General features: G+C 53.3%; 6 protein-coding genes across 6 annotated transcripts; 2 read left to right on the top strand and 4 right to left on the bottom strand.

Annotated features, from left to right (window-relative positions):
- Nucleotides 1-239: 239 nt before the first annotated feature.
- Nucleotides 240-4,549, bottom strand: B0H65DRAFT_539053 (uncharacterized protein; the record flags this gene model as incomplete). The annotated part of the gene is made up of 7 exons (XM_062829106.1): nt 240-2,267; nt 2,605-3,304; nt 3,376-3,508; nt 3,688-3,694; nt 3,930-3,952; nt 3,998-4,073; nt 4,502-4,549. 7 exons carry the CDS (start codon nt 4,547-4,549, stop codon nt 240-242), a joined length of 3,015 nt encoding a protein of 1,004 aa, XP_062683631.1.
- Nucleotides 4,550-5,064: 515 nt separating this feature from the next.
- Nucleotides 5,065-6,818, bottom strand: B0H65DRAFT_178397 (eIF3 subunit 6 N terminal domain-containing protein). The gene is made up of 2 exons (XM_062821475.1): nt 6,205-6,818; nt 5,065-6,144 (listed from the first exon to the last, which is right to left on the bottom strand). Exons 1-2 carry the CDS (start codon nt 6,616-6,618, stop codon nt 5,230-5,232), a joined length of 1,329 nt encoding a protein of 442 aa, XP_062683630.1. The 5' UTR covers nt 6,619-6,818; the 3' UTR covers nt 5,065-5,229.
- A 642-nt stretch (nt 6,819-7,460) lies between these two features.
- B0H65DRAFT_424021 (mitochondrial large subunit ribosomal protein-domain-containing protein) lies at nt 7,461-8,262 on the top strand (the record flags this gene model as incomplete). Its single annotated transcript, XM_062824489.1, has 2 exons — nt 7,461-7,907; nt 8,212-8,262. The coding sequence occupies 2 exons, from the start codon at nt 7,461-7,463 to the stop codon at nt 8,260-8,262; spliced, it is 498 nt and encodes a 165-aa protein (XP_062683629.1).
- Nucleotides 8,263-8,847: 585 nt separating this feature from the next.
- Nucleotides 8,848-12,198, bottom strand: B0H65DRAFT_463699 (uncharacterized protein). The gene is made up of 2 exons (XM_062826718.1): nt 9,684-12,198; nt 8,848-9,402 (listed from the first exon to the last, which is right to left on the bottom strand). Exons 1-2 carry the CDS (start codon nt 12,192-12,194, stop codon nt 9,184-9,186), a joined length of 2,730 nt encoding a protein of 909 aa, XP_062683628.1. The 5' UTR covers nt 12,195-12,198; the 3' UTR covers nt 8,848-9,183.
- Nucleotides 12,199-18,227: 6,029 nt separating this feature from the next.
- Nucleotides 18,228-19,559, top strand: B0H65DRAFT_523572 (EVE domain-containing protein). The gene is made up of 2 exons (XM_062828800.1): nt 18,228-18,588; nt 18,754-19,559. The coding sequence occupies exons 1-2, from the start codon at nt 18,376-18,378 to the stop codon at nt 19,384-19,386; spliced, it is 846 nt and encodes a 281-aa protein (XP_062683627.1). The 5' UTR covers nt 18,228-18,375; the 3' UTR covers nt 19,387-19,559.
- Nucleotide 19,560: 1 nt separating this feature from the next.
- B0H65DRAFT_463690 (U3 small nucleolar RNA-associated protein 6-domain-containing protein) lies at nt 19,561-21,388 on the bottom strand. Its single transcript, XM_062826717.1, has 2 exons — nt 20,894-21,388; nt 19,561-20,823 (listed from the first exon to the last, which is right to left on the bottom strand). Exons 1-2 carry the CDS (start codon nt 20,981-20,983, stop codon nt 19,645-19,647), a joined length of 1,269 nt encoding a protein of 422 aa, XP_062683626.1. The 5' UTR covers nt 20,984-21,388; the 3' UTR covers nt 19,561-19,644.
- Between the last annotated feature and the right edge of the window lie 310 nt (nt 21,389-21,698).

The raw sequence follows: 21,698 nt of genomic DNA, 5'->3' as shown, positions 1-21,698 counted from the left end.
AAATCCAAGCCTAGCCGTTAACGACTTAACGTTGCCACGAAAAATGAAAGCAGCATGTGTTGAACCAGAACCCAGCTTCAGCCTTACAAAGGTGGATATCGTTCTTCCACATGGGACATCATGTAAATACCTAAGCCTGTGAACTTCACGTTCACTCCCTTCCTCACTTACTCTTAAATCAGTCAACTTCACCAAATCGTCTTCCTTCCCTTCGCCTCGCTTCAACAGCATGTATATCTTCAATCGGTCCAGAACCGCTTTTCCTGTTCAAGTGGGGATATCTCAGGTAACAGAAAAAGCTGTTCGATGTCTTGACAATGACGAAGGAGGACATCACTGTCCTCCGATGTACAAGTATTCGGTAACTCGTTGTTTATAAGGCGACGAATGACAACATCAGGGTCCTCGGATGTATTCTTCAGATACGCCCAGATTTCTCCCCGGGCGCGCGTGACTTTGGTAAATCTGAAACCGGCCTGGAGCTCCGTACGACTATACACCCATTCGTTATTAAAAATTGATAACCCGCCCTCGGTTTCTCCCATGTCTACAGCTGATTGCAAGGTCTCTTCCGACTGATGCATGGCTTGAATGGAGCGTTCCAGGTAGTCGATCCTTTCCACGGACAATGTTCTGTAATATGTGTTCGCCAAAACGTATTCCCGATATTCGAGCCTTTCTGTCGAACAAAGTGGCCGGAAATATGTCTTCGCCAAAACATATCCCCTCTCCGTTTCTTCTTGTTCCGTTGATCGATTTGGGATGGCCCGCATCGTGTGTTGACGCAGATAAGCCACAGCGTATGCCGTAAGAGGGTATCGAAGCACATCGAGAAGATCATCATTGATGGATATATCAACGGCCAGAATATGATCCAAGCAAACTTTTGCCCACACTTGGTAAGCGTCTCCAAGTTTTGACAACCCAGACCAGGTATACTTGTTACCGCTTTTTCCAAGCAGGTAGTCGCGAACAGATTCGTGGATGAACTGAACGGTTGGTTTGTTGGCATTGTACCACCAATAATATGGATATACTTTGCTGGGTCGCGTGACTTGTGCCAGTCCGCGGGAAGAACTGTTCACCCAGCGCTGCAAGGCTTCTGGGGACATGGGTGGCTTATTCCTGTCCCACCGCTGTAGAGGGCCTTGAGGTTCCTTTGCGCGCTGGATAGCAACAAACAGCTCGGCGGGCTCAAGAGCTTGTTCTGCACGCAAAACCAATTGGAAAAGGAGGACGAGTTCCTCGTTATCACCTTCATCATTGGCCAATACTTTCTCAAACACTGCATGTAAATCGGCAGGAATCTCGTCAAGCCGCTTTCGTAAGGCCAGAACATTCCCCCTGGCGTATTCTCGGTTTAGCATATGGACAACAAGCACGACCCACAAGAAGATGCCCGAATATTTCCGGAGAAGCTCGGCCTTGATCTCCGCCTGTGCTGCCCCAACGTAAAGCTTGGCCTCGATATACCGAGCTATGTCTTCGTCATGATTGTGTTGGAGTTCCAGAATTACATCGATTCCCTTCCGAGAAGTGACGGATGGATAATGCCGACTGGCGAAGCAAATCTTGAGGTCGATGTCCTGACTGTCGGCCAAGTCCGCCAGGTCTTCGAAAAAGGATACCATTTTCCGGACCTCGTCCTCCTCGCACTCATCCAATGCGTCGATCCAGATTTCGATAGCTTGACTTTGTGCCATTTGTATCGCTCGTGTAAGTGTTTGCGTAAGTGATGCGACGGTCCAGTTGTCCTTGAGTATATACTCGGACCCTGTATTGCCTAGATGGTCTAGGGAGGGCCAAAGGTTGTCCCTGCCATCCAACAAAGCGAACAGAAGCCCCCGATAGCAACCAATCGTGGACTTTTCCAGGTAGGCGCCTCTTGCATTGAAGAAGAATGATAACAATATGTTCGTGGATCCTCTGCAGTGTCTCGTTGAGTGCAGGTATTTCATCAGTGTCGACTTGCCCGTGCCTGGTTTCCCTTTGATCCACAGAAACCATGAACTTGGCGAGTGTCTTCCGGGTTTCTGCCAGTCAACATATTCCTGCTTTGACAGGAACCATTGGCAAGTATTTCCGTAAGTAGCTTCAATATTCATGGATCTTGCCCCAAGTTGATCAAATTTAAGGCTTTGTACCAGTTTCTGTCTCAAATCCCTCTTCTCGTTGGATTCGTCGCCCGGTTCCATAACTGATGCTGCGACTGGTATTGGAGCTGGCTGTGGCAATGGTGCTGTCAACTTTCTAGGTTGATCGCTCGTCTTGTTGAATGGTTCGGTTTGGTACGTCGTCATGTGCGTTGACAAAAGAGAATTCTTCGAGCGTAATGAGGACTGTCTGAGTCTGGAGTGATGGAGACAACTTGCGAATCTGAGAACCAGTTGGATGACGAATACCTTTGAGTATCTCTTGCAGACAGGCGGCCACTTTCTCATACTCAGGGTCACTCAAACCATAAAAGCGACACATATCCATGTGATTGTCACTTATTCGTCTTGGTGTTTCATTCACGGGTGGGCCTAGGCGAGACGAATGATCCTCAACAACCTGAACCTGGCATTAGCTTCAGCTGGGGAGAGGTGGGGGTCAGCCGCTTACCTTCCTGCTGAACAGACTTGACACCCCATACTCCTCCTGGAAAGTGTAGACGATCCAGCCTCGTTGTGCTGCGAGCGTCTTGAAGTCGTCCAAACTCAGTTGTTTCTGCAAGTTGTTCACGTTGGGCATCAGAGCGTCGACGATATGGACATTGACGTCGACGCCAAGTCGAAGAGCAGAGCCTGAGAGGAGACGATGGAAGGAACTTCGCGGATCAGCCCCTCGATGCGGCGTGCCAAAGAATATGATGGCGACAGTGGACCGGAAAATATCTTCGTAGCGGGCGGTACTGGCTTGATCATTCTGATGCTGACTGGCCAGAGTGAGGGCTTCTCTGACAACTAGCCCACCCAAACTGTGTGCGATGAAGACCAGCGGGCGAGATCCTTTTGCGTCTGACGGTCTCTTATCCCTCAATTGCTCCAAGAGTTCCCGAGCATGGTCTTGAACGGTGTTTTTGCTGATCTGGCCTTGAGAGAAATGTCGTATCTTGGCATCGTAGCCAAAAGTCATGACCCTGGCAGACGGTAGCGTTGTTGGGACCAGGTCCTTTGGCCAGAAGACGTCCGCTGTTTGTCCGCTGTTGTGAACATTGTGGCTCGGGGCATCGTTGTTTGCCTTTCTTCTTTTCTCGGCCTTCTTCTTGTCCAGGGTCCACGTCAACCTTGGATGACCGGTGAAGCCATGGATGAAGATGATGCTGTAAACCGCGTTAACAAATGTACCCCGAGCTACGGTTATTGATGGATGAGATTGGAGTGGCGGACTCACTCAAGCTCGGGCTTGATATCGCTCGGTTCAAAGAGCAGCGAGATACCCTGCGCTCTGACCATCGTTGCTGACTCCGGAAGAGCATAGCCTGGAGCTAGGTTGGGTATGTTAACGGGGCAGCGCTCGGGAGAGGCTTGATGTTATGATGGTATCCCCAAATGATTTCCATCTATGAAGACGGGCATGTTGAAGGTTGAAGGCCCGAAGCGGGGGCAACATCGTATCGATTGGGTTGTCAGCCACAGCAAGGTTACATCTGTCCTCGAATGGTTAGATGGATGTTGAGCTGCAGCTTGTACCGTGTGAACGTACCTGGAAACTGTAACGGCCAGGCCATTGGTCGTTGTGTGAGAAATGCGATCAACCGACTGGAGGCTTGAGTGTGGGATATTGATTGGAGGGGTGAGGAGAACGAAAAGGAAAGAGAGGAAACAGGGGGGAGGACTACAGTCCAATACTGGTTTGTTTGCTAGCTCGAGACCTCGGGTCTACCTCCCTAGGCGTTTTTATATCTAATTGATTCGTTTCGTTCCATAACCAAAGCGTAATCTTACCTTGAACAGGCTATTTCCGACATCTAATATGTCATATTGAATCTTATTAATCCCTTTCCGATCCGTACCTAGCCATTCATTATGTCCTTGTAAGATTTGTGACAGTTCGGGATAGATCTCGTCCAGTATGCTAGGAGTACCAAGCTAACAAACAAACCAGTACTAGATTGTACATCGTGCACAAGGCTTGGTCTTTGCTGATGGCCCTGACCAAAGGATGGTGAAGGGCAAGACGCTTTTCATTGAAGAAGCATAAGTACTTGAACGCAAAGAAGGTACATGGTCGAACAATTAGCAGGGGTGTAGTGGACGACTGGTAGACGACGGTTGCTTTGGACGGGCGTCATGTACGAAGATTGTCGAGGGAAAAGAATATCCGGATGGTTCGAGGAAGACGAAAGGAGAAGGATGATGAAAAGAGGGAAAGGATGAACACAGAGGAAGGAGTGAAAGTCTTTGTCCCGTGGAATAACCAGGGCTGGCTGTCATATGAAGAGTACCTACCTGAAAAGATGGTTGGTGAGTGGAGACCTTCATGCCGGAAAACGGAGGGAAGGAGGGAAGGACCATACCTCAACAGTTAATCGCCACAGCTTTTGTTGGTAGATCGTAGTTGCCATGGTAGAGACTACCGCGTGATGAATGATATTACGGAAGGGAAAGACAACCCGACTGATAAGCGAACAGAAAGCAATGAGCCATAACCATTTTGATACGCCTGATGAGAAGCCTGTAAAAAGAAAACACACACTAAAGAGGTATAATTACACCGGTTGTTGTCATGACGTGAAAACCTCCTTGTCCTGATTCCCTTGCTACCTCTACCACCCGAGTCCATTGCCCACGAGAAATAGCGACAAATCCCAAACGCTGATAGACAGACTATCAAGCAGAAGAAAACGGAAAAAAGGTCTATTCTTCGAAATGCATCGCTAACCCTTTTTGGATCTCCACTTTCTAATCCTCTCATTGCGCTGGAAAAAAGAAAGACTGGGAGGGAGGGGATCTATCCGAGACTCGCCCTGGCCAAGTTGAAGCCCAGACGCTGAAGCAGTTCGCCTGCCATGAAGCGGCGAGTTACCCTGACCATTTGATGTCCAGAGCGGTCCAATCGTCGGCGATAGTTTCGGTCACATATTCGACGAACACATCAGTGCCACCTCCTCGCCTTGCGATTGAGCCCCTGCCACATTAAATCCTCCCCAGTCCTCTCATCGTTTCTCTTTTCCTGCCGTGTCGACCCGGGTATCCTTTTGCCGCCACCATCAGTCAGCCCCCCACTGCCGCTATCATCAACCTCCTATCTGGCAACAGCAGCAGTCAGGACCTGCGTCCTGAAGAAACCGCCCTTGGTGCGCTCAATAACTTGCTGGTACACTGAGCTAGGGGGGTGGTTCATGACGACGGTGCCCTCCTTGTAGTCGATCTTGGCATCGAGGCGGGTGTCGCGAATGAGGTTGACGATCCACTTCTCGGCGTCGTCGTTGTTGAGACCCAGGCGGGCGCTAAGGTCCTTGAGCGAGATACGGGCGTGGATCTTGCAGTAGCTCTCGAAGATGAGGTGGCGGGCCGAGTCGACAAAGTCGTCGGCGTGGGCGAGCAGGAAGAAGTCGCTCCTAAGGACCTCCTCGGCGAGCACGAGCTGGTGCTGGGCCTCCTCAAAGTCAAAGTCGATGCACAGGGCGTGGACGAAGCGGGTGACGGGGTCCTGGTACTCGTAGGCCTCCTGCTTAACGATGCGAACAATGTCCTTCATCTGCTTCTGCTGGACACCAGCGTTCTTCGCGCGGCCGCGGTTGGTGATGACAGCGACGGTGAGGTAGCGGAGGATCCAGGGCGAGTTGGCCTGGATGGTGTTGATGAAGCCGGCGTTGAAGAAGAGGTCGAGGAGGGGCTCACGGGCCTTGTCGTAGTTGAAGAGGGGGAAGAGGGCCCAGTGGACGAGCTGGGTGCGGTGCTGGAGCTGAGCAAGGGGGTTGTTGGCGAGCCTGGTGTCGATGCTCTCGCGCACCTTTTGCAGCTCCTCCATGGCGGACTCCCAGCTCATGCTGAGGATCTCGCAGGCGAGACGACCCCATGTGGCGTACGAGACCTTGTCGTTGTCGGTGGAGAGGACGCGGAAGCGGTAGAGGAGCTCGGAGGCGTCGGCGTAGTTGCCGCACGAGTACTGGAGCTGGCCAAAGTCGTAGAGGGCGTTGACCATGTCGATGGTGACCTGCACACGGTATGGTTAGACATGTACAGCCATGTGCTGATGGATATAAGTAAGACGTACGTCGTGCTCCTTCTTCAAAAACTCCAAGTTGGCCACCTTGTCGGAGCGCAGGTTGTTGACGACATCGTCGCGCTGCAGCAGCTCGGTGATCTTGGCGGTCTCCTGCTCGTACTTCTCGAGCTGGTGGAAGACCTTTTGGCGGCGCTCGGCGTACTCGGCGGGGGGCTCCTTAAGGCCCTCGAGCTCGCAGTAGAGGTTGGCGACGTAGTCGGTCATGTTGGTCTTCTTGAGGAGGGCGTACTTGGCGGCGAGGATCTCGCGAGCCTTGTCGGTCTCATCTTCCTTAAGGCGGCCGGCGTTGAACTCGAGGAGGGGGAAGATCATGTGGCGGTCGAGATGGGGAGCGAGCTTGAGGACGAGGTCATAGTTGGCGGGCGCGGCGTCGCCGTTGGTGGCGGGGGATGTGGAAGCCATCTTGGATGTGTGTCTGTGACTGTGTATGGGTGGTGGTGATGATGTTGATGGTGGTGATGACAGACACGGAGTGGACGACAAGGTCAAGTCGGGTCGGGTCGAGTCGAGGCCTGGAGGGGGGGGGTATTACGGTGGGATAAGATAGGGCCGGGGGAGGGGGGAGGGTCGGTCGACTATCAGAAAGGAAGAGGAATATGGAAGGCCGTGTCTCCAGGTTGCCAGGTGCTTTCGATATGCGATCCGCCAAATTTCTCTTTGTGAACTCTGAAGAGTGGCCGTCCAGTGGTGGCCCGTCAATCTTTGGTGGGGTCGAAAATTGGGAAAATGCGGTTCAGTGACGAAAAGCACGGGCCATCAAATTGTGCCGCTGTGTTTTGGCTCAATTCACAATTGCAGCTGAATGCGGTGTCCGTTCTTTGCGGCACGGAGGGGTGGTTTTAGAGTACCACAAGGCCTGGAGCTTCAGCGAACTTTCAGCACTCCCGGCGCACATCCGGACGGCAGAGCAGGCGGGGACCCCCGGGCGGTCAATAATTCTGCCGATTACCGACCAAATTTCCAGACGGGAAAGACCGACCCGCCGCGCGGAGGACACGGCCCACGGGACGCGGGACCGATCCGACTCCAGCGAGCCAGCAATTGAACGCGAACCGAAACGGGGACCTCTCGGCCGCAGCGCAGGTCCAGTTCCTAACTCCAGATCCCAGCCAAGCCTATCAGATCCCGTTGCGACCGAACCCGGGCTCGATTCGACCTCCAACTTTCGCGACAGCCTTCCTTCATACTTTCTCAACCACAACCACACCACACCACACCACACCACACAACAAAACACAACAGCCATGTTCCGCCCAACCTTCCTCGGCCTCTCCCGGGCCATCGCCCAGCCCGCGACGACCCTCACCGTCCGCGCCGCCGTCCTTCCCGCCTTCCAACCCCGATTCTACTCCTCCTCCGCCGCCGCCGCATCGCACCCAACACCAACGACACCATCCCAGCAGCAGCAGCCCACCATCTCCACGCCCACACAACCCACACCTATCCAGACCCAGACCGCTGCGCCAACAGAATCGTCGAAACCCGTCGCGAAGCCCTACCTAGTAGGCCGCGCCTGGACCCAGCGCCTGCCCGTCTACCACCTGGCCAAGCGCGGTGGTAACAAGAAGCTCACGCAGATCAAGAAGGTGCAAGGTGATGGCCAGGCCTTGCGCAGAGATCTTGCGCAGTTCTTGGGGCTGGAGGAGAAGCTGGTGCGGGTGAAGGTGCCGACGGGACATTTGGAGGTTGATGTGAGTTTTGTTTTGCATTTTCTGTTTGCTACTACTATATGCGAGAGAGGGGGGAAGTATGACACAAGGAAGGGAGCGGGGAGATGGAATAGAAATCGGGAAAGAGATGGAAAGTGGGGGAGAGAGGCAAGGAAGGGAGAGGAGGAAGACAGGTAAATACTAGTGCAGAGGTTAGAGGTCAGGGGAAAATGGGCAAGAAAAAAAAGAGATGGGAGAACAGAGGAAAGGCGATCAGGGAAGCAAGAAGAGAGTAAAACTTGAAGCGGAAAAGAAGTGATGCTAACGGAATACAAAACAAAAACAGGGACACCGCAGAGAGGAGGTCGTCAAGTTCCTGAACGGCTTGGGCTTCTAAACAAAAAAGATGTTGCGGATAGACACACCTCTGGGGAGCGTTCAGCCACACACAGGTCAACATAACATGACGAGGATCAACCAGCCCATCATCGAGACCGAAAATCGAGTAGGAAACAGATCAATTGATGCTCAAGACAACGGGTTGGGGCGCGTGCTGGGGCCTATACCGGGGGGGTACTCCAATACTCCATGACCGGGACGAGTATTGCCGAGCAGACAAGACGCATACATGGGAGGGTTGTGGGTGTGGGCTTCCGAGGGCGACCTCCAAGGGGTAAATAGGAGGGGTTACTTGTACGATGGAGGAATATACCACATGTTTGTTGAGACAATGTATCACCAAGCGGGTTGTAAGGAACGGGTAATGGATATACAAAAGGCGGTCGAATGGTATATGTCTGTCTATACGAAGAAGAACCCTGTCGTCCAAGTTATGAGCTTGGGCGAGCAGGTTCATGTATGGTTGGAGGAGGCTTTGACGAGGCTTGGTTGGGGGAGAGTTCTCGATGTAAAAATACAACACAACGAATGCTACATTTCGCACAGTTCACGGCAGGTTCGCGACAAGTTAATAATGGCCAAGTGATACACAAAGCTCCGCTGGTTTGTATGTATGATCAAGCTGCCAACCCCTGTTTTAACTCTCTTCAACTCTTTAACTCTCTTCGCTTGCTTCATTGACCAAGACTTCGCAAAACTCCTAACCAGCCTATCCCATCCAAAGCCATAATATTTATTGACGAAAACAGACAGCCGCCTGCTCTCAAGACAGACAAAGCAAGGCAAAACTCCTCTATTATGTACGATTTTTCTTTCTCTGTTCTTCTTCGATTGGTTCCCACCCTATCCCCCACTCCTTTCCACTTGAGTTCTCGCTTCTCCCTGTTCCTCTTTCTTCACTTGCTTTTCCTTATCCATGTCACGTACCCGTCTCCCGTATCCATCTCATCGCCACGCGTCTTCCTCTTCCCGCCTCCTGCAGCTCCATTGGCATCTCATCTGCATCATGCACCTCATCCCAATCCCAACAGCATGCAACCCCCTTATAAAAGACCCCATCTCCGATCAAACCCCATCCATTCATTGACTTCCCCAAAGACTTTAAAAAAAAATAACTCACTCCCACAAACCACAAAAAGTAACCAAATCCTTCAACATGCCCTCCTTCCCCCATTCCGCCGCGCACATCTGCAGCGCTCCCAGCAACGTGTCCTTACCAGGCAGTACAGCACACGCCGGCAATCCATCTTGCCTCTGCCTTTCCCATCCTCCTTCCCATTGACTTTCCTCCCCTTCTATTCCTTCCATCCTATCCCCCATCGCTCCATTCCGATACCTGTTACCCGAAGGCGAATCCTTCGCAGCCTTCTCACCCAGCTTCCTCAGCATGCTAACGGCCAAGCTGACAATGTACACCAGATCCGCATCCCGCTTGTTATGTTGCTGGTTCGCACCGCCGCGCCCTGTAGGCCTGATGGGACCGACCGGTTGAGACTCGTATTGCATGCTGAGTTGACGAACGAGGTGGAAGAGATTTTGCACGAGGCCATTGCCGCAGGAGAGCCATACTCTGGCGACATTGACCCCACCGCTGGCAACAGCTGGTCCGTTTTCGGCTGCGTCGGCACCTGCTCCAGCTCCGACGGGACCGTCGGGGGTAATGGAGGCGAGAATGTCGGCAGCTAGAAGTCCTTGCATGAGGAACGGCTTCCTGACTTCGATTAAGGAAGGGATGTTGGCGGGGCGCGTGTTTGGAGCAGAAAGGTCTGGGATGGGCGAGATAGCGAGGGCGAAGGTGCGGGTTATCAGCAGGTCTGCTGGCGACGCTTGGCCTGGTGAGGGGGATTCGCTGGCGAAGATGGTTTTGTAGTACATCCTGTTCGGCTCGTCGCGGGCCAAGAGTTTGGCGAGCGAGTCGATTGCGTGTGGGAGGTATGGGTGAAGGGAGGGGTCGTAAGGCGTGAAGAAGAGGATTCCCGGGTCAGAATCGTTGCCGTCGGGTGAAGGAGACATGCTTGGAGCTGGCGAGGGAGCGAAAGCAAGGAGGAATTGGAGCAGGCAAAAGGCTTGTTCCCTCCCTGGCATCTCCACGCAGCGCGTGATGTTGGAGAGCAGGATGACCAGATCTTTCATAAAGTCCAGAGTGTTGACCTGCGTGCGGAGCAACATCTCGCGCGTGCCGAGGTAGCGGATGGCCATGCACAGGAAGCGGATGACGGACTCGTCGGCGAGACAGGCCTGATTCTCCTCGAGGAAAGAGAGGTTGCGTAGGATAGTGGTGATGGCTATTAGCCTGTCGGCGGCGTGGTCGAGCTCGTACTCTTGTGAGCCGAAGAGGGGGACGCTCCGGGGGGCGAATTTCTCGATGCGGCAGGCGCGGACGACATCCTCATAAGAGGTGATGGTAATCTCGTCGGAGGCTTCTTCCGAGTTTTCGGCTAGCAGATCAACTTGCTCCTCAGCGCATTCTATCAGTGTTTCTACCAGGTCGTCGCAGTGTCGAAGATCAAGCGGGAGATATGGCTGAGGAGGGTCTTGCTTGCCACTTTCTGGTGATGTGGCCGATAGCGTCCCCAGCACATCCAAGGCAAGCCGTACTTCGCCGTGGATGCCACTTTGGATGCTCTTGGTTAGAGCATGTACGTCGATGTTCCCTAGATCGGTAAGATGGGGAACGTCTGGCTTGAACTTCCTTAACTGTTCCGCAAAATGTTCTACCGAGCCAAGATCCACGCCGCCATATGTGGTAACTTCTCTCGAACAAGGTATATAGACCTCTGGATCACGGGTCGGCTTGGGGAACCCAGGCGCGGCCTCAACTCCCTGCCCTGGAATCGCCTGGTTCTCTGGGTGGGCAGACCCTGGCATCGACATGCTTCCAGCCTTGTTGTGAGCCGGCGACGGCATTGGAAACTCTTCTGCTGTTGGTGTAGGTTGTGAGCTCCTCGACAGGCTGTTACGCGGGTGGCCCATCGGACCGGCGTTCGCTTGTTGTTGTTGCCCGGGATGCGGCCCAGGAAAGCCATTGACATTCGGTTGTTGCGCAACTGGGGGCTTCATAGGTGGCTGTGGCCCGGCTGGCATCATCTGGTTTGGCGGCATCTGTGGCATCGGCTTCATGGGTTGAGCTTGCTGCATGTTTTGCGGATTGGGCATAATACCGGCCTGCCTGGCCCGCTGTTGTGCCGTCCACGCCTCTTCGAACTTTAGGATATTCCGTTCGTAAACAGTCTTGATATGTTGCGGCGCATTAGGCACCTGGTGGACAGGATACCCGAGCATCTGTGTGATTTGCGGCCAACCGTTCGACTGCGTCACGTTGCGATACCCTCCGAACTTGTGGTATACAAGCTGAAATAGGGAGGCCAAGTTTACTGGGCGACCTTCAACAACCGGGCTTATCTCCAATGGCATGTTTTTGCTGTTCATGAACGCCGTCAAGTTCTTGAGGAACGAATTGGGGTCCCCCCTTCCAACAGGTTGCTGCTGTGGGTGCTGTTGCTTTTGTTGAGCCATCCCCTGCTGGGGGCGCATTCCCGTGGGAACCATCTGTCCTCCTCTGGCAGCCATCAAGTTACGATGCGCCGCCTGAGCTCGCGCTTCAGCTTGAGCTTGTTGAACGTGAGCATGTTGCGCCTGAGCTTGAGCCGCATTGTGTGGTTGCATCATGTTCTGGCCGGCCATCTGTTGTTGCATTTGCATGTTTGCCTGTCGTTGAAGTTGCATCTGGTACATCAGCCGTTGCTGCTCCATGGCGTTTCTAGGCTGGGGCATTTGTTGCATATGTTGGGGGAACATCTGGGCTTGCATCTGGCCGGCCATCTGGCTAGGCATTTGTCCTGGCATTTGTCCCGGCATCTGGCCAACCATCTGACTCGGCATCTGACCGGCCATGTGCCCAGGCATCTGTCCTCCCATTTGGCCTCCCATTTGGCCTCCCATTTGGCCTCCCATTTGGCCTCCCATTTGACCTCCCATTTGACCTCCCATTTGACCTCCCATCTGCCCTGGCATCTGTCCTGGCATTTGTCCGCCCATCTGTCCGCCCATCTGTCCCGGTATTTGGCCGGGCATCTGACCGTGTAGCTGTCCCTGCATCTGTAGCTGTTGCGGCATCCCAGCCATCTGTTGCTGCATCATCTGGTTGGCCATGGGGTTCGGCGACGGGCTCGGTCGTGCTGACACTTGGGCTTGCGCGAACTGCTGGGGGTTGAAGTTTTGGGCGAAGTTCTGCTGCATGTAGTTGGGCTGAGGCGTGCCGCCGTGGTCGGACGGTATGGGCGAGTTCTGCGGGAACTGTTGCGCGGCGGGAGAGAAGGGATGTGGTGAGGCCGTGGCCACTCGCTGGGGGACGCTGCCGGGGCGCATCTGGTTGCTCATTATGGGCGAGGGCGTCGCATTCGCGGAGCCGTTCGGTTGCAGATGGGGATATGGATTCGGCTGCCCTGTCGGCTGCTGTTGAAAACCTTGAAACTGCGACTGCTGGGGAGTGTCGGCGCGTGAGGTCGGAATCATGCCGGGGGCCTGGCGCGGCGATTGGCCTATACTATCCTCCCTCGGCCGGGGGCGCTTGGAGGGGATGATGGGGTTCGTCTGGTACATGGCGTTGTTGAAGGCGGGCGAGGCATTACGCATGGGGCCGTTCTGCATGGCAAGCATCTGGGGGTTCGCAAACTGGGCGGGGTTGATGGTGTTTCCCGGGTTGACGTTGAACTGGGCGGCGACCTGGGGATTGGCAGCAGCCATGAAGGCGGCCGGGTCGATAACGCCGGCGGCAGCCATGTTGTTGGTCATGGCGGCCGGGTCGTTGAGGTTGACGTTGGCGTTGACATTGAGGTGGGGGTAGCCGTTGCCATTGTGGTTCTGGACTGCGGCATCGTTCATCCAGGAGCTCATGTCGGGTATGGTTGGAGCTGGAGCTGGGTTAGATGGATCGTGTGGTCGAGGTCGAGGTCGAGGTAGTCGAGGTGTGGGCGGCGGCGGCGGCGGTTAGTAGTGGCAAGTGTGGGAATCGGAACGGTCACCGTCGAACCCATCAGCTGTTACCGCGTGTTTTCCTTCGGTCAAGGGTCAGCAAGGCATATGCCAGGGCACCAGCATGGCCTAATGAGGAACTGATTGATGAGAATAGGGCGTGTAGTGACACGGCAGAGGCTTGTCGCGATGGAGCACTTCGGTCGCAGTCGCGTCGCGGGTTGGCGCTCTTTGCGTGGTCGGGAACGGGGACGGGGAACTGGGACTGGGAATGCGGACTGGGACTGCGGCGGACTGGCGAGCGAGAGACTGGGACTGACTGGCACTTGCTCCGGACTGGGTGCTTGGTCGCTTTGGGTGGGTGCGGTGCTTGGGTGCTTGGTGCTTGGGTGAGCGCAGTGGCAGCAACTGATTGATGGTGGTAGGAGACTGGAAGCAAGAGAGTGTCAAGTCGGTTTCTGGCTGGACAGAATCACGCCCGTGCGCTACAATGATCCCGTCACTTTTTGGGTCTTGTCGGCTCTGCTACCGTTCTTGACCTCTACTGAGACGGCAGGGGCAGTGCTGACTCGGAGTGCTGACTGCTGGCGGGAGACTGGCGAGCAGCTGACACGCAATATTTCGGGGATGCGCACCAGTTGTTTCTCCAATTCGGCAGCTGGCAGGAAGCTCTAAAAGGCTAAAATATGAGCCGAGTGCAACCACCGAGGAACACCAGACTGCTGCCATAAAGTGATTGTGAATATTGGATGAGATGACAGAAAGGGGAATCTCAGCGCTAGCTGGTTCACTTGATCAACAAGGGCTAGTTTTCGCACCCAAGAACCACTTGACAACTCTGAGAAATGTTTCTCTTCTTGGAACTTCATGTTGTCTTGACTCCTCTTCAGTGCTGTGTTTATCCATGGACGAGACAATAGCGAGGTCTGCAACTGAATGTTGCCAACCTTAACGCCTCGACTTGGCCGGACCTTGACCCGAAAGTTTCCATGCTTCAGAAAGCAGCAAGAAAATTGAAGGCACGAGATGTTGAGTTTGTAAGCGTCCACTTGGATTAAGTGAGGTTCTTAGGTGTCTCCAGAGACTCGGGTTGTGAAAGGGGGATGCAGAACTTGACGACTGGAACTGCTATCGGAAACCGATGTACAATGTGATGTTGAGTGTCCCTGATAGACCGTTGTGCTACTTTCAAACGAGCCGTGGAAGCGGACCAGAGGTATAGGGGCTAACAAACACAAAGTCTACACTATGTGATTGTTGAGCTCCAGTGCATGTATGCTGGGGTCAATCAGGAATATCCAATGCCAAAAGATCACAAGGCTGTAGCTCCGAAGCTGGTGGGCGTAGTTGACTCCGAAGCGATACGTAGACAGAAGGGATAGAAGTGATAATAACGAGACCAGAGTCTTACCTGCGGTCTGAAGGTTACCAGCAGATGGTGTGGGTATGGGGGGTTGCTCAAGCGCGGTCGCGGTTTGCTCTTCTATGGTCTGGTCGGTTGTATTCTTGATGGTGTCCAGCCAGCTGTCCGTCCAGGCTTACGACCGACGGAGGAAAAGCTGCGGTCAACGAAGTGAGTAGCAAGAAGATGCTGCTTCAGTGGTGAGTCTGGTCAGCCCCCCGACCAAGTCATTTCCAAGTTTCACAACAGGCTAGCGCAGCCATGTCAGCATAGCCAATCATAGCCAACGATAGTGACAGCTAGTGAGATACCTTAGTAAGCTGCAGGTGTTGGTGTGAACTCCCGTCCTTCACTAGCAGGGCCGTACCAACTTTTCTTCCTGTGAGCACGATGGCAACGAATGTCCCAGCTGTGACATCTTGCCTTCGATGTCCGGCAATGTCGAAACAAATCGCCTCATGGACATCCCGGACGACTGTCTTGAGCCGGTTGTCAGTATGTCGTAGCGACAGCCTCGTGGACATGGTGGATGTCGATGTCGAAACCCGTTGTTCTCTCTGGGTTATGGAGTTTTAACCATTATCTCATCCTTTGTTTGTCTTTTTCTGCTCGATTTCGACTCTAGGCTGCGGCAGTCCGGCATCCCTTTTTCTTCTGATGATAAACGTTCGAAACGTGAGGTCGAGGCCTTCTGGAAGCCAAAGTGTGGCCATGATGAGGAACTCGATGTTGAAGTGATGAATGCTGTCTGTCCATGGTGGTGCCTGGATTTCGTTACGGAAAGACATGATGTGGGTGTACTGTAGGGCGGAGGCAGTTCCGTTCATATCCGGTTGTCTTATCGCTGTTCGAGTTCCTCGTGTCAAGCTACAATGTCAGTAGAATGGGAAATGGACGTTCCTTTCCCAAGGAAAGGGTTCATTCCTCCTCTTTAATAGTCCTTTTTTCGCTGATTCTTCAAGTCGCTTGACCGCTGCAGCTGGCTCCGTCACGTCGTCTCTCCCGCTTGCCGTGCGCTTTGGTACATGCTGCGTACCCCACCAGCCACCAAGTTGAAGTCCGGCCGAACTGGATTTGGTGTCGACCGATCAACATGCCCGAATCGGGTTTCATGTCGAAGTTTCATTTCCATGCCAAATGACGTGGATTTGTTATTTGACTTTGGAAACCATCTCTCTTCGTGGTGAAAGTGAAGGTGGTCGCTTGATTGCGAATATCTGATCCGTTGGTGGCCTTTCAGTTGTGTGTCCTCATCCCTCCACATGGGCTCGATCAGTGGGCCAGGCGTTGGTGTTGGTGGACAAGGTACCTGGACTGGTCACCCGCATCACACTGCCGGATAGACAGCCATGGGGAGTTGGGCAGCCCACGCGACGCCATGTGCCTGATGGATTTTATCGCTTTTCCTGGCAAATCTCCGTGCTGTGATGGAAGTCATCGACCATGATGAATTCGGTTGGAAAACAGTTGTCGTTGTCGATGTGTCCTTCGCGGGTCTCCTTCGTATGAGATGTCGTTCATTGCAAATGCTCTCCGTGACCATCTGCACTAACAATTTCCAGTGGAAGAGGGTACATGGTTGGTGTTAACGGCGATGAAATTTATCGTCAATCAATCCACAACCATGGTCCGCACATATTCGAAAAGGGGAAATGATGGAAAGAAGTGTCTGAGGAAGCGATAAACAATGGAAAGAGGAGAAAGAAGTGATAGAAAGGTGGGCGATGGAGCCATTTAATGTTCTGCTGCTTTCGGTGGCAGAGTCACTCACCCCTTTCGCACCACGAGCAATGCCCGCCATGTGCGGGAGCTAAAAATCCCCGCCCCAGCACAGGGTCGGGCGGGAAGACATCTGCGAACATGCAATCCCCTCGTCATCTGCCCGACAGCTTTTGAATCGTCCCATTCCATTCTTCTTTTCCTGGTTTTCTTTTGATTCGTGTTCATCTGCTTTCAGCTTTCAGATCAACACACATAATGAGAAGCATCACATGGAGGCGCAAGTGAAACTGGGCAGTCTCCTCCAAGGCCGGGCAACACGCACACGCACATCGCCGGCGTACCTTGGGTTTGTGACCCAACAGGTACTTGAACCCGACACAATGGATACCTTGTCGCTTCATCGTCAAACTTGTTCAGAACATTCAGGAACCGCCATTCCAGATGATGTGGCCATTGTCGAGTCGAGTCAAATCCTATGACAACCAGAACTCACAAAAGCGATCGAAATATCTCAACATATTAACCGATATTGCTTGTTGAGGCACCCGATGGTGGTTCCCACTCACTAGCTTTTCATCTGAAAATTCCAGGCGCATTCTCGAACATCAAACAGAACGTAGTTTTCGAGGGTTTGATGTCCCACACTTGGCTGGAACATCAACTGGTCTGACGATACCGATACACAACCAGCATCTTCGCGGATATGAGCATTACCCAAGCTTTTCTGTGTGGCCATTCTCGAATCCGTCTATCTCACTGCCTTCCATTGTAGTTTCTCTTTTCCTACCTCTGGAATACGCAGTCATCTTCATATCGTTCCGCTTTGGGTCAGCTATGCACGACGTCTGTCCGACTTGTCCCACCACCCACGCACTTTAAGGTCATACAAGCGTTGTCGGAACTGTCTTGTGCCTCATGTTGAATTCCGGTGCGACTACTACGATTATTGTTTAAGGTACCTGGGGAAAGAAGCATGAAACTGGGCAGTGCCAGGTTGTTAGTGGCACGGGCAAGCTATACATGCATGTAAACACATGTGAGTAGTTGCTTAACTACAACAAAAGTGCAGTTTGAGCCCGGGGGTAAGCAAGTACTTTTCAGCCGAAACAGCATTGAGAGATAATGATGCTTCGACTTCAAGGGGTGGTCTTGGTCCAAGAAAAGAGACACATGTTGCGACGAAGAAAAGCCGTTATGATGGAAAGCCGATCAAGACATTCGCCAAATCAAAAGAAAGCACGATCAAGCCCGAATTGGAAGGCGCAAGTCCAACAGTGAATGAGATAAAGTATCCGTATGTGTATAAATGGTTCAATCAAACATACATATACAACGTACCTTTTTCCAAGATTCCTTGACTGCTTCGGCATGTTTCTCGTAATCCCGCAGACCCGGAGGGCCGGACCGGATAAGTGGGGTAGAGTCGGAGGTGTGGGGCCGGGACCGGCATACCTATCGACCAACATCCCGAACGCCGGGAAAACAGTCTCTGAGACCTTCTACCTACAGGTACAGTGCCCGGCCTCATGGCTAAAATGCCTGGAAGAGACCGAACAGTTATTCTTCCATTTAACGCTGTTCTTGACGGCTCTTCACTTACGGATGTTCCTACAATGAACTGTGTCTATGGTCTGTGCAACCTGCCATTCCTGGACCGATGAACAGCTCACAGTTCAAATGTTCAAGGATTACAACTTTGCAAAGGAAAAAAAGAAAATAAATATCAGCTCCGAGGTGCCTGGCTTTTGATTCCCATGCAGAATGAGGCATAACCTTTTGCGCATTTTGTTCCGCAACGAAGCAGCCAATTTCCATCCCCTTCACCCCTGCAATTTTCCGCTGCTCTGTCCGTCCAGACCCCAACGTCTTGGCGCCAACAACATCCAACGTCAAACTCAACGTCAACCCTTCTACTTGACATCAAAACCACGGTTTCCGATTTTCTCCAAAACTGCCACTCCTTTACAATCCAATCTCACAGCAAACCGGACCTTAACAGCATTTTCAACCAACATGCCCAAAAGGAAATCCACTCACGCCGAGCCTGAGCCTGAGCAGGCGACGCGTCGACGTTCTTCGCGGTTGAGCAAGGGTGTTGAGCCAAACGAGGAGGTTATGGCGCATGTGAAGGAAGAGAAACCTAAAGCAGCCATTACTGGGAAGAAGGGTGGTAGGAAACAAGCTACTGTCAAGGAAGAGGGGAAAGAGGAGAAAGTAGAGGTAGAGGTAAGAGTGGCACGGAAGAGCTGATGAGTCGCGTCGCGATCATTGCTCTCCTCATTTCACTTGAACCCAAGTTCACATGTTTCAACAACGCCAGATTTCATCTGACAATACTACATACAACCACCTTTACTCAATGACATTACCCATAACTAACCTTCCTCCTAGTCACAACCACCAACCAAGCGCTCCCGCACCACCAAACCCACCCCATCCGCTTCCCAACCCCCGGTGGCAGCCAAACCTCCCACCACCACCACAAGCCGGCAATACTGGCTCCTAAAAGCCGAACCCCAAACCCGTCTCGAAAACGGCCACGACGTGCGCTTCTCCATCGACGACCTCGCGTCTCGCACCTCCCCCGAACCCTGGGACGGCATCCGTAACTACTCAGCCCGCAACAACCTGCGCTCGATGCGTCGCGGCGACCTCGCCTTTTTTTATCACTCCAACTGCGCCAACCCGGGGATCGTAGGTGTCATGGAGATTGTCAAAGAGGCGGAGGAGGATTGGACGGCTGTTGACCCTGGCGCTGCGTACTTTGATGCGAAAGCCAAGATGGCCAAGGAACAGGGGAAAGAGAATCCGTGGAGTTTGGTGCATGTGGAGTTTAGGGAGAAGTTTAAGAGGGAGCTGGGGTTGAAGGAGTTGAGGGAGTGGGGAGAGAGGGGGGAGCCGTTGGAGGGGATGCAGTTGTTGAGGCAGAGTCGGTTGAGTGTGAGTCGGGTTGGTGAGGGGGAGTGGGAGTTTTTGATGGAGAAGGCTGGGGGGAAGACGGGGAGGGGGGATAAAGGGGAATGATAGGGCGATGGGAGAGGGGAAAGAGAAGGATGGGGAAAAAATGAGAAGAGGGAGTGAAGTTGTTGATACCCCTTTGGTGATGACGCATTTTGAGGCGTATTGGCATTAGGATAGAGTTCCGGATAACAAAATGGAATAACACAGTCACGAAACCAAGAGGAGCAACAAAACTGACTCGAGTGATAAACCAACCATATAATGCAAAAATCAACGACGAACTAATTACTCTTTCATGGGTATCATCAACCAATTCTACCTCTAAGCCTTCTCTTGTCCCAACTCCCCCTCCAACCCCTTCTTTGTAGCCTCCAACCCCTTCTTTGTAGCCTCCAACACCGTCCTGATCGCGGGATCCAAGCTCTCGATCTCCAGGATCTTGCTGGCCCAATCCACAATCTTTCCAGCAAGCGCCTTCTTCTCCTCCGTCTGCTCCGCGTACGCCTTGCGCAGCCTGGCCAACGACTCGCGCAGAGCCTTGGGGAACTCCGGCGTGTTGATATCCACGCCAATAAGCGGTTGCCTGATAAAGCAGCTCGCAGTGCACGCCGACTTGGGGAAGCTTTCCTCCATAGCGGACAACACGTGCTGGGTAATCTTGGATTGGCAAGAGACATGGCCAAAAGTGGCAAACATGTCGAAGAAGGCTTCGCATGCTACAGCGGCGTAGAACGGCTGCTTCTTGGCAATGTCGAAGATAGCCATTGGGATGGCGCCCGAGAGAGCGGGCGATTGTTCGAGCTTGCGGGTGGCTTCGGCGTCGAAGACGGGTTTCTTCTTCTTTTCGCCGGCATCGGGGTCGGGTAAGATGAGTTCGTCACCGTCGAGTTCGTCATCCTCGTCCGAGTCGTCCAGCGCGATGTGATCACCCTCGATCTCAGTCCCCTCAGTAGCCTTGATAGCTTCGATCGGGTTGACTCCCCTCCGCACTCCCTTCCCGCCCTTCTTGGCCTCTATCCTCGCCAACCACTCCATCTCGCATCTCGCATACTCCACCCACAGGCTAACCTCCCCAGTACAGAACCTGCACCCTCTTAGGAAATACGCCCTCGCCCTCTCCATATCGCCGTGCACCGCCGCATTGCGTCCCGCCATCGTCCACAGCACTGCGCTCCTCGGGTGCATACGGATAGCCTTGGTGATAACCCGGCGCCATCGCTTCGTGGCCTTGATCTCGGCGGCAAAGTCGAGGTAGGCGATCCAGAGCGGGATGCATCCGGGGTGTTTCATGACGGCGCGCTCGAAGATACCGAAGACACGGGCCTCGGAGGGGCGGGGGTTGGAACCACGGATCTTGAGACGTTTGCAGCGCTTGGCGCGGAGACGGTCCATCGAGCGTTCCCATTGGACGTAGGAGAGGAAGTCGGAGGGTTTGGTGCCCGGGGAGAGGACGAGATGCTCAAAGTCGGAGCGTTTGGTGACGAGGGAGCGGATTTCATCCTGTTGGTAGGGGGTGTTAGAGATGTCTAGACTGGGAGATAGAGAGGGGGTTTGGTAGAAATGGGCTAACTTTGTTGAAGATTTCCTTTTCCTCGAACTCGCGGAGCTGGGGAGCTGCCCGTTCGAGGTAGAAGCGTGCCTTTTCCGCGACGCTACCCATGATGTCGGATTAACTGTGACCGATCGTTGGGTGGTGACGTGGTGGTGGTGATCGTAGCAGAGTGCTGTCGTGGTAGTTGAAGTGCTTAAAGGCTGCCTGTTCCCGGTGTTGATGTGGCTGTCGATGTTATCTCGGTATCACCAAACAAAACAAATGGAGTTGCACTTTGCAGTTGTTGTCTGCAGTTGCACAGGCCGGGTGGGACAGAAACTTTTTAGTGGAGACCTGGAGACAAGGATGCTTCAATCGATTGCAGTGAGTGTTGCAGTTGCTCACCTTGCGTTCACCGAAACCGGTGGTCTGTGCTCTCTTGTGCAAGGTTACCCCACCCGCCACCACAATCCATGTTGCACTTGATTTCATGACTTTTTTTCCTCTTCCCGTCTCTTTCCTCTTTTTGTTGACGTGAGCGGCTTGGAATTTCTTGGAGAAGGTTGGGGTTTGTCTTGGCACTCCGGATCTTTCACACGATGCACCATTTCCGGAACGTGCCTCGGTTTTGGGGCCGTTGTGGTGGTCTCTGGCGCTGTTGCACACGGAAAGTTGAAGTGGTCCGAGTGCCCTGTCCGGGACTAGTGGTCTTGGCGGTACCCCGGCCATGTTGACCGAGTGTGGAAGTGACATTGGAGGATCCCGCTCATGGACTGGCTTATGAGCGGCACTAACAATTAATTCGCCAATCGACGGTCGTCAATCGTCCCCGGGCCCGTACCTT

This window comes from Neurospora tetraspora (assembly GCF_033439725.1).
Source record: "Neurospora tetraspora strain CBS 560.94 chromosome Unknown B0H65scaffold_3, whole genome shotgun sequence".
Classification (NCBI taxonomy): domain Eukaryota; kingdom Fungi; phylum Ascomycota; class Sordariomycetes; order Sordariales; family Sordariaceae; genus Neurospora; species Neurospora tetraspora.
Note: the sequence above shows the minus strand (reverse complement) of the source record. Positions and strands in the feature narration are given on the sequence as shown.